General features: G+C 42.3%; 1 protein-coding gene across 5 annotated transcripts in view; it reads right to left on the bottom strand.

Annotated features, from left to right (window-relative positions):
- Positions 1–1,550, bottom strand: part of ttc28 (tetratricopeptide repeat domain 28) — a 1,212,158-nt gene extending 1,210,608 nt beyond the window's left edge. For all 5 annotated transcript variants that reach the window (XM_072489716.1, XM_072489732.1, XM_072489724.1 and 2 more), the window contains exon 1: positions 1,268–1,550. In XM_072489716.1, coding sequence (XP_072345817.1) covers positions 1,268–1,294 — 27 coding nt within the window. In that variant the 5' untranslated portion in view covers positions 1,295–1,550. The remainder of the gene's footprint in view (positions 1–1,267) is intronic.
- Positions 1,551–12,987: the final 11,437 nt, after the last annotated feature.

Here is a 12,987-nt window from a genome sequence, read left to right as displayed (position 1 = left end):
CATTTACTATGGAGCACCAGTTACCTAGCCCTCATAATGGAAGTCATGAGGTGCAGCAGGATTTGGGCTATGCTCCAATCTCCCCCACTTGTTGCATGGCCTGCAGTCCATGTTTACCTGCCCACAAGAGTAGAGCTCAGATGGAGCACAGTAAAAGGTACGAACCTGCACCCTCTCACCCCACAGCTAGCAACAGTCCACATCAACTTAATCCTTTAATTTAGAATACCATCATGTTTTAACCACATTGAGCATCTTCCGCCACCACTAACCATCACAAATAAATAAACAAACATGAAGTTAAAGCAAAATATATATTTTTTAAAGGCAGACAGTAGATTGCAGAGGTACCCTTGATGACCAAGTGATGGTCATAAATCGGAGGCTGAGTGCATAAATGTTTGAAGCAGAGAAATCAGTACAAGTGAGGCCTTTGGATTGGTTGGGCCACCCTTGTTTTTCCTTGCTCCTTTGGTCACTGCTTTGTAAAAATATAGCAAGTTCAGAGGAGGGGGGGGGGGGGGTGGCTTTACATGTGTGAAGTGCAGAGTAATAAACTATAACGCTCCATTGGGAGTAAAGGTGGATTTGAAATGCCAGGATTTGATTATTTGGGGTTTTATTTCCCCTTTCACTTTTGAAAACGAACAACATTCCTGTCTTTAAAAAAGGAACCGTTAGAAAGAAAGCCTACCCCACCAAATTTTCTTCACTGTACCACATATGGGGGACTGGGGGCGGGGGGGCCGCGCAGACTGGGGGAGACAGGGGTCAGTTACCAGGCACATCTAATGGTTTCAGTCGCTGAATGAGTTGGGCATTTGTTAGATGGGCGATGGCAGGAATCCTGCACTCTTCACAGGCCCCATACTCCCTCCAGCCCGGTTACAGCAAAAAGAGGGCAGAGAGAAAGAACTTGGTTCTGGAAGAGAAATAAATCTGCGGTTTACAGATTAACCGGAGATTCAATGAGCCTTCAGATGCGGTTAATTTTAAATCCCGTGAAACAAATATTGATGCAGAATCGAGGCTAATTCTTTCCTTTTCCAAAAAAATAAAATGAAAAAAAAAAGTACATTAACCACACTTCGGAAAGTTAAAACTTGGGACAAAAGTTGAGATTCCATCGCCCCACCCCTCTGTCAACATCTCTTAGAATTCAAAAAGGGGGTGAGGGGGGGTAAAGGAGGTAGATTTAGCTCCTGGAAACACCCAATAATTAGTTGAGGAGAGAGTTTGGGGGAAAGAGGACAGAGGCATTTCTCACCTTCTCTCTCTTGCTCTCTGCTTCCATGGTGCTGCTGCTGTCGCCTGTTGTGTGGCCCGGGCTCGCTGTCGGCTCACTGACCGGTCCCAGCACCGGCCAATATCGCCATCCACTCCCCACAAAGGCTGCTCGGGGTGGCCTCAGCCAGGCGGGCTCCCCCCACTCACCGGATTCTCTCTCTCCGATCCTTCCTCCGTTTATTAAAAGTTCGCCATGTTGTTCCACATACTTTTCCCCTTTGGCACCAGGATCCGTCCTCCCTTCCAGAGCTCTGCGATGTAACGGATATGGCTGCGGGAACCCGTGTTACAAATGCACAGCTCTCCCCCCCCCCCCCCCCCCCCACCAACCACCCCACCAAACACACATCCCCGAGTTAATCAAATATCCACTTCGAGCCACAGCCACAATCAAATACCCCACATTAACATCCCCGATCAAATACCCCACATTAACATCCCCGATCAAATACCCCACATTAACATCCCCGATCAAATACCCCACATTAACATCCCCGATCAAATACCCCACATTAACATCCCCGATCAAATACCCCACATTAACATCCCCGATCAAATACCCCACATCAACATCCCCGATCAAATACCCCACATCAACATCCCCGATCAAATAATCAACATTCTCAAATACCCCACATCAACATCCCCAATCAAATACCCCACATCAACATCCTCAAATACCCCACATCAACATCCTCAAATACCCCACATCAACATCCCCAATCAAATACTCCATATCAACATCCTCAATCAAATACCCCACATCAACATCCTCAATCAAATACCCCACATCAACATCCCCAATCAAATACCCCACATCAACATCCCCAAATCAAATACCCCATATCAACATCCTCAATTCAAATACCCCACATCAACATCCTCAAATACCCATCCACATCCCCAATCAAATACCCGACATCACATCCCCAATCAAATACCCCACATCAACATCCTCAAATCAAATACCCCACATTAACATCCCCAAATCAAATACCCCACATCAACATCCTCAAATCAAATACCCCACATCAACATCCTCAAATACCCATCAACATCCTCAATCAAATACCCCACATCAACATCCTCAAATCAAATACCCCACATCAACATCCTCAATCAAATACCCCACATCAACATCCTCAAATCAAACACCCCACATCAACATCCTCAAATCAAATACCCCACATCAACATCCTCAAATACCCAACATCACATCCCCAATCAAATACCCCACATCAACATCCTCAAATCAAACACCCCACATCAACATCCTCAAATCAAATACCCCACATCAACATCCTCAAATACCCATCAACATCCTCAATCAAATACCCCACATCAACATCCCCAAATCAAATACCCCATATCAACATCCCCAAATCAAATACCCCACATCAACATCCTCAAATCAAACACCCCAATCAACATCCTCAAATCAAATACCCCACATCAACATCCCCAAATCAAATACCCCATATCAACATCCTCAATCAAATACCCCACATCAACATCCTCAAATACCCATCAACATCCCCAATCAAATACCCCAACATCAACATCCTCAAATCAAATACCCCACATCAACATCCTCAATCAAATACCCCACATCAACATCCTCAAATCAAACACCCCACATCAACATCCTCAATCAAATACCCCACATCAACATTGTCAAATACCTCACATCAACATCCCCAATCGAATACCTGACATCAACATCCTCAATCAAATACCCCACATTAACATCCCCAATCAAATACCCCACATTAACATCCCCAATCAAATACCCCACATCAACATTGTCAAATACCTCACATCAACATCCCCAATCGAATACCTGACATCAACATCCTCAATCAAATACCCCACATCAACATCCTCAATCAAATACCCCACATTAACATCCCCAATCAAATACCCCACATTAACATCCCCAATCAAATACCCCACATCATCCCCAATTAAATACCCCACATCAACATCCTCAATCAAATACCCCACATCAACATTGTCAAATACCTCACATCAACATCCCCAATCAAATACCTGACATCAACATCCTCAATCAAATACCCCACATCAACATCCTCAATCAAATACCCCACATCAACATCCTCAATCAAATACCTCACATCAACATCCTCAGTCAAATACCTCACATCAACATCCCCAATCAAATACCCCCCACATCAACATCCTCAATCAAATACCCCCCACATCAACATCCTCAATCAAACACCCCACATCAACATCCTCAGTCAAATACCTCACATCAACATCCTCAGTCAAATACCTCACATCAACATCCTCAGTCAAATACCTCACATCAACATCCTCAATCAAATACCTCCCACATCAACATCCTCAATTAAATACCCCACATCAACATCCTCAATCAAATACCCCACATCAACATTGTCAAATACCTCACATCAACATCCCCAATCAAATACCTGACATCAACATCCTCAATCAAATACCCCACATCAACATCCTCAATCAAATACCCCACATCAACATCCTCAATCAAATACCTCACATCAACATCCTCAGTCAAATACCTCACATCAACATCCCCAATCAAATACCCCCCACATCAACATCCTCAATCAAATACCCCCCACATCAACATCCTCAATCAAACACCCCACATCAACATCCTCAGTCAAATACCTCACATCAACATCCTCAGTCAAATACCTCACATCAACATCCTCAGTCAAATACCTCACATCAACATCCTCAATCAAATACCTCCCACATCAACATCCTCAATCAAACACCCCACATCAACATCCTCAATCAAATACCTCACATCAACATCCTCAGTCAAATACCTCACATCAACATCCTCAATCAAATACCTCACATCAACATCCTCAATCAAATACCCCACATCAACATCCTCAATCAAATACCCCACATCAACATCCTCAATCAAATACCTCACATCAACATCCTCAGTCAAATACCTCACATCAACATCCCCAATCAAATACCCCCCACATCAACATCCTCAATCAAACACCCCACATCAACATCCTCAATCAAACACCCCACATCAACATCCTCAGTCAAATACCTCACATCAACATCCCCAATCAAATACCCCCCACATCAACATCCTCAATCAAATACCCCCCACATCAACATCCTCAATCAAACACCCCACATCAACATCCTCAGTCAAATACCTCACATCAACATCCCCAATCAATACCCCACATCAACATCCTCAAATACCCCCACATCCTGTGACAATAAGCGATTATCAACATCCCCACATCAACATCCCCAATCAAATACCCATCAACATCTTCAAATACCCAACATCAACATCCCCAATCAAATATCCCACATCAACATCCTCAAATCAAATACCCCACATCAACATCCTCAAATCAAATACCCCACATCAACATCCTCAAATACCCAACATCACATCCCCAATCAAATACCCCACATCAACATCCTCAGTCAAATACCCCACATCAACATCCTCAAACACCCCACATCAACATCCTCAGTCAAATAGCTCACATCAACATCCTCAATCAAATACCCCACATCAACATCCCCAATCAAATACCTCACATCAACATCCTCAATCAAATACCTCCCACATCAACATCCTCAATCAAACACCCCACATCAACATCCTCAATCAAATACCTCACATCAACATCCTCAGTCAAATACCTCACATCAACATCCTCAATCAAATACCTCACATCAACATCCTCAATCAAATACCCCACATCAACATCCTCAATCAAATACCCCACATCAACATCCTCAATCAAATACCTCACATCAACATCCTCAGTCAAATACCTCACATCAACATCCCCAATCAAATACCCCCCACATCAACATCCTCAATCAAACACCCCACATCAACATCCTCAATCAAACACCCCACATCAACATCCTCAGTCAAATACCTCACATCAACATCCTCAGTCAAATACCTCACATCAACATCCCCAATCAAATACCCCCCACATCAACATCCTCAATCAAATACCCCCCACATCAACATCCTCAATCAAACACCCCACATCAACATCCTCAGTCAAATACCTCACATCAACATCCCCAATCAATACCCCACATCAACATCCTCAAATACCCCCACATCCTGTGACAATAAGCGATTATCAACATCCCCACATCAACATCCCCAATCAAATACCCATCAACATCTTCAAATACCCAACATCAACATCCCCAATCAAATATCCCACATCAACATCCTCAAATCAAATACCCCACATCAACATCCTCAAATCAAATACCCCACATCAACATCCTCAAATACCCAACATCACATCCCCAATCAAATACCCCACATCAACATCCTCAGTCAAATACCCCACATCAACATCCTCAAACACCCCACATCAACATCCTCAGTCAAATAGCTCACATCAACATCCTCAATCAAATACCCCACATCAACATCCCCAATCAAATACCTCACATCAACATCCTCAATCAAATACCCCACATCAACATCCTCAGTCAAATACCCTACATCAACATCCTCAAACACCCCACATCAACATCCTCAGTCAAATAGCTCACATCAACATCCTCATTCAAATACCTCACATCAACATCCCCAAATACCCCCACATCTTGTGACAATAAGCGATTATCAACATCCTCAATCAAATACCCCACGTCAACATCCTCAAATACCCCCACATCAACATCCCCAAATACCCCACATCAACATCCTCAATCAAATACCCCACATCCACAATCAAATACCCCACATCCTCAATCAAATACCCCACATCCTCAATCAAATACCCCACATCAACATCGTCAATCAAATACCTCACATCCACAATCAAATACCCCACATCAACATCCCCAATCAAATACCCACCATCAGCATCCTCAATCAAATACCCACCATCAACATCGTCAATCAAATACCTCACATCCACAATCAAACACCCCACATCAACATCCTCAATCAAATACCCCACACCAACATCCTCAGTCAAATACCCCACATCAACATCGCCAAATACCCACATCAACATCCCCATTCATTCTCCCAAACACGGCCATGACACCATCTAATACATCCACAAACAATCAAATACCCTACATCAACCCACATGGTCTCATTAAACCACACATACACAGCCACAACCTTCAAAATATCCGACGGCAGCGTCTACCCGGAGCCAGATCTCCAATAAGTAACCCACATCTACCCCGACCTCTTATTAGCCACTCCCGTTATAGCCACAACCCCAAATCAAATACACCAATCCCCAAACACATCATCCTCCAAACTCTTATTTTACTCCCTCTCCCGTGCATGCAGCCCAACCCACAATCATAAACCCCAATCACCTAATGCTCCACATTAAAGCTCCTTATATCCCAACCCACTGCCGAACACAGACCCCCAACCTAACCGACGGCACGGTGGTTAGCAATGCTGCCTCACAGCTCCCAGGTTTAAATCCAGCCTGAGGTGAGTTTGTGGAGTTTGTACTTTCTCTGTGTCTACATGGGTTTCCTCCGGGTGCTCCGGTTTCCTCCCACAGTCCAAAGATGTGCAGGTTAGGTGGATTGGCCATGATAAATTGCCCTTAGTGACCAAAAAAGGTTAGGAGGGGTTATTGGGTTACGGGGATAGGGTGGAAGTGAGGGCTGAAGTGGGTCGGTGCAGAGTCGATGGGCCGAATGGCCCCCTTCTGCACTGCATATTCTATGTTCTATATGCAAGTGAGATGGTTTCTCTTCCAGTGCCAGGTGCAATGAGAAAGTGTATGGCTGCTGTCAAGCAAAATCACTTTGCAAAATTCTACATTAAAAAGATGACTTTCAATCTTCTAACGGTTGCCAAATTCCTCCAACATCCCATGCAAATGTTGCTACACTCTCGCAAGACCCCATGCAAAGGCAATATACTCTCCCCAGACTCCCTGCAAACTGTAACACACTCCCCAGATCCCTGTAAATGTTGCCACAGGGTTCAGAGGTCCCAGCAAAAAGTAACACTCACCCAAGACCATCTTGTAAACGGTGACACTCTCAAGACACCCCATAAACAGTGACACGCTCCTCCGAGAAACCCTACAAATGTGCACACGCTCATCAAGAACACCTGCAGAAGATGGTAGAATCCACAAAGCACTGCAGAAATTGACATGCTTGCCAAGATCCTCTGCCAACGTTCCTACTCTTCTGATGTCCGTCCTACCTTCTGAAGTATCACCAACTAAAGAAACACTTCTTATTGTGAACAATGACTTTGATTAGCATCCACCAACAATAAATGATTTGCAATTAATTAGTACAAACAAAAATTTGATGAAGGTAACCTGGATCTTTGAGATATCCTCGAGGGCCACAGTTTCTCTCAGTTTGAAAACCTATGCCATAATGTTGTAGCCCAAACCTCAAGAATCTCCATTATTTCATCAAACTCTTTCAACTCCTTGTAAACTACCTCTCAGATTCCCAACCGGATGCCAAAACTATCTTATCAGACGCTGTACTTCCAATATTAGCCACAAATCAAGTTTATTTTTTACTTCCATTTTAATCTGGGAGTTGCAGTACGATGTACATTTCTGATCCTTTACATAGTGGAACCCTTTACCACAGCGATTTTATAGTTTGTTAAATTTCTCTTGAAGTCAGTGCATATTATTGTCTGTCATTTGGTCAGACAGTGGATATTCCATGCATACTGAACCTGGGTACAATCGTAGTGTAAAAAGGATGCAAAATAGTCGCAATCTTTGATACACGGTATTAATATGTTTAACACAAATTTGCGTACGTTTCAGTTGCTAAATATAACTTGATGCATCATTTACAGTGCCATATCAGGTTTGTTGCTCTGTCTGGTACACAAATGGCTAAACGGCACATTTTATGTGCTTTTGAAACTCAAAGATTGTCATAGCAAAGAGATCCAGAAGGTTAGTGATTAATGAAAGCGGATATGTTCAGAACACAAGACAGAAAGGATTAGCAGGAACAGGGATAAGCACAATCCAGCCAATCTTCTAAAATGGGTGAGGAGATTCATTCCTTACTTGCAGTGTGTTTCAGGCATCCACAAAAGCAAAGTGAACTATCTAGACAATAATAGGTTGTAGTGTGGGGATGGTTCCAGACTCCTGGGGCTAAAGCATTCAACTGCTGGGTGTTTAAGGGCAAGAAAAGGCCTTTACATTCATTCAGCAAAGAACCAATCAATTAAAACTTGTCAATACCTTATTGGACTATTTGAAGAAACAAATCTTTCTTATGTTTACCAGGAGTTTTGATTGAACGGAGAGAAATTATTAGTGATTATAATAATAATCTTTATTGTCACAAGTAGGCTTACATTAACACTGCAATGAAGTTACTGTGAAAACCCCTCGTTGTCACACTCCAGCACCTGTTCAGGTGCACCAAGGGAGAATTCAGAATGTCCAAATTACCAAACAGCATGTCTTTCGGGACTTGTGGGAGGAAACCCACGCAGACACAGGGAGAACGTGCAGACTCCACACAGACAGTGACCCAAAGTGGGAATCGAACCTGGATCCCTGGCGCTGTGAAACAACAGTGCATTTATCCTCATGATATGGGGCGGCACAGTGGTTAGCACTGCTGCCTCAGCTCCAGGTTCAATTTCGGCCTCGGGTGACGGTCTGTGGAGTTTGCACTTTCTCCCTGTGTCTGCGTGGGTTTCCTCCGGGGCTCCTCTTTTCTCCCACAGTCCAAATATGTGCAGGATAGGTGGATTGGCCATGATAATTGCCCCTTAGTGTCCAAAAGGTTAGATGGGAGTACTGGGTTGCGGGGATGGGGTTGAGGCATCTGTTTAAGTAGCGAGCTCTTTCCAAAGGCCAGTGCAGACTCGATGTGCAGAATGGTCTCCTGCGCTGCAAATTCTATGATTCTGTATTTTTGACATGGCTGAATAGCATGTTTTTCTATATGATTCCAGATAAAAGCTTAACTTTTTAAAGGGTGAATGGCAAAGTAGGGAGGAGTGAGAAGGAATGTTTATCGGGACTCAAGTGTCAAGGAACCAAGTAGGGGAAAAAGCTACATCAATGAAACTGAAGATCCAAAAATCCTCATGCTTGACACAAAGACCATATAATTATAATAATAATCTTTATTACTGTCACAAATAGGCTTAGATTAACACTGCAATGAAGTTACTATGAAAATCCCCTAGTCGCCACACTACGGCATCTGATCGGGTACGCAGAGGGAGAATGTCCAATTCACCTAACAAGCACATCTCTCAGGACTTATAGGAGAAACAGGAGCCCCAGAGGAAACCCACACAGACTCAGGGAGAATGTGCAGACTCCATACAGACAGTGAACCAAACCGGGAATTGAACCCAGGTCCTTGGCGCTGTGAAGCAACAGTGCTAACCACCCTGCCGGCCCTAGTAGCTTACTGCACAAACAGAATGTCAATATTTCTCTATTACGAACTGATTGGAAAGAAGAATTGGAAATTTTCTCATTAGAATTTTTTCTGTGACCCGGAAACACTTAAACTTCAGGATGTCAGAATCCCACTGAACAATACTTCATGATATACACTGGACTCACATCTCTTGGAATATGATATTCTTCTTCTCAGAAAGTTCCTGTTGCAGCCAATGATTTCCTGGGTGGGAACCAATGAATGTTAGAATTATGCTGGGGAGATTCACACTGTCCTTATTGCATTAAGCAACTATCGTGCCAAATAAAACCAGGGACTAGCGCCAGGTGCTTCACTTGGAGCAGAATTTCCAGTTGATATGAAGAATGGCAGTACTTCAAGGTAGTAAACGACAACCAGGAATTGTAGAAACTGATAAATGAAGCATCAGAACATTTCAATGTCTGGCACTCTTTCAACAAATTTACATTCATGCCTTAATTCTGATGCTGAAGATTGGAAAATACCTTGGTGATAACCTTGAATATACAGTAAATATCCAAAGTGACAGTTCAATAAAAAAAAGCATGCAAAAATACCAATCATAGCATGTAAATTTCCAATGCAGACTTTGATCCTGTATGATTGAACTTCAAAATAATTTGTGCTGGAGAAGGGTGAAACTAAAATGCTCTCAACTGTTATTGAACTCTCAACTCAGTTCACCAGCAAAAATTTAGCCAACAACCTTGAACTGTTCACACTGAAGATTTTATTTGAAAACACAAGAAATTATTCATTCTTTTGCAGACTAAGATTCCAAAGATGAATAGTAGCGCTTGCAAAATCTAGGATGCCGCCATTTCCGTTCACTTACTATTTAATAAATATATTTCACAGTTTTATTCCACTGCCTTCCAACAGTCAAAGTAGATCAGGAGAGACAAAGTACAGCAATGAGGTGTTCGCTATTCAATTCCTGGACACACCACACATTATCTGCCTGGTATCCTGGTAAAGACACATGCCAGTTTGCAGGATGCAAAACTTAATGCTTAAATTAATTGTGCCAACCCAAGAAAAATGTGACATTACTGAACTAAAAGTAGTATCTGGCGCAAAAACACAAATGTAACTGAAGATTCCTGTATAAAACCCACTTTTGTTTAAGCAGCTAAACAGAAGGGTGGCACAGTGGTTAGCACTGCTGCCTCACGGCGCCGAGGACCCGGGTTCGATCCCAGGCGCAGGTCAGAGTGGAGTTATCACATTCTCCCCGTTTCTGCGTGGGTCTCACCCCCACTAACCCAAAGATGTGCAGGGCAGGTGGATTGGCCACTCTAAATTGCCCCTAAACAAAGAAAAACAGCTAAACAGCTGTTAGCAGGATTCCAAAGTTGCATCGCCAAGCAATACTTAGCAAAAGGGAAAATCTGCTTCATTGGAAAACAAGTACAGAATATTCTGACCAGAAATTTTTTTCCTGAGCAGAAACAAAATCTTATCATTCTGAATCTCAATCTTCACCTTCAGCTTCCAAACTCTTGATGGCTGCATTAATCTTTCTGGTCTCCATTTCAATTGATAATTCTGGTAATGTTCTCCTCTAAATGTTTCTCTACAGACATAATTCTAAACATTTCTCACCTAACCTTTAGAACAGTACATTTTGAGCAAAGCCCCCATGGTTCGGGGAAATCAAGGGGAACTCAATCAAGTTACAAAAACCTCCCATATTCCATATGGAACACATGGAATACTTTGAACCGTCTCCCTCAACTTGATAGAGCTTCAGAAACGCTGCAGAAATAATTCACTCTGCAAAACGTATGGCCATCATCTCCTGAAATATACAGGAAATGCTGGAGCTACAGGTTAGTCAGCATCTGAAAACAGCAAAAGACAAGTTAATCTTCCACAAGCATTTTAGTAAGTTCGAAAAAATTGAGGAGAGTCAGAACTCCAATCACTAAGAAGAAGTTTAGGAATTAAATAATCAGGGATCTCTAATAGAAAATTTTTAAGAGATAGAAAATGTCAGTTAGACAAAGAAAGGACTTTAAAGGCAGGTGCAAATATTTGCAGGCAAAAAGAGAAAATGGAAGGAAAAAATCTGCAAGTGCACAAGTCAAATGAAAACAGAATTACTATACATTATCATACTCTCCAAGATTATCATCTCCTACTTATTCTTTCCCAAGATCCATGAGACTTCCACAATTTAGACTTGTAGAAGTCAAATCTAGTGGAACGTCAAAGTAGCAAGCCTTTTCCGGGATTCCTGCTAGCAAATTTTTAAAAAACACCATGGAATATCTGGGGCAGAGTAAGTTTAAAATTATTTAATGTATTATTAAAATAAATTAATCACAAAGACAGTACTTATTTTTAAGTTATTGAATCTGCACAAGGTTGTCAACTGGAGAAAATTGTGATTCATAGGGTCAAAGTAAGTTGCTAACATTTTGATTGGTTTCCGAAAACCAAAAAGAACATTTTGATATGTTATGAGCTTAAAGTGTGGCACATGTCTTTTAATACACCATTAGAATCCTGTGCCTTTGATCTTAAGTTGGAGGAGAGGCTGTTTTATCATGTTAAGACCATTATACCACGCGATCATATCATTTTACTGCTAAAGTGGAACAGCGTTTAATCTAGCCTCTCTCACATTGACTAGCTGTAAATAGACACATCCTGATGTCGATTACAAGGTAATTGCATTCACTGGAGAAAATTAGTAGGTTCACAGTTTATATAAATCTCTTGCTCCTCACCTTGGGAGATGCCATCCTATCAAGGTTAAAGGGAATTAGAGCTTTCTTTTTTCGCAAAGATGCTACTTGGTCGGTTTGAGAGTTGCTGCAGTTTTATGAATAATGCTACTGTGATACTTCAAAGTATGACTGGAACATGAGATGCATGATTTTCATTTATGCAGTTTTGTTGCCTTACAAACTGTTTATTAGGAATTACATTATGACCAAGATTGCAGGAAGGACCGGTGTTGCTCAAATACTGGTCCAAACTATTTGGGGACTGGGAGAATTCTGACCACAATGGAATGCAATACCCTTCTCTGGACTGGCAGATTTCTTCAGTTGCTGCTGTCAGAGCTGAACCCTGATATATGGTTGATGCTTCGCTACATGCTGCTGGGTAGGAGAATTGGAGGCAGAACTGTCTCTTTTACACAATAAACCAGTTTGTAGTAGCATGATGCTGGCCTGGGCCATGAACTGCCCACCTACTTGATTGTGTGTCTCGAATGGGTTT

The sequence above is a fragment of the Scyliorhinus torazame genome, chromosome 1 (assembly GCF_047496885.1).
Source record: "Scyliorhinus torazame isolate Kashiwa2021f chromosome 1, sScyTor2.1, whole genome shotgun sequence".
Lineage (NCBI taxonomy): Eukaryota > Metazoa > Chordata > Chondrichthyes > Carcharhiniformes > Scyliorhinidae > Scyliorhinus > Scyliorhinus torazame.
The sequence above is the reverse complement of the archived record's forward strand: the minus strand, read 5'-3'. Positions and strand labels throughout refer to the sequence as shown.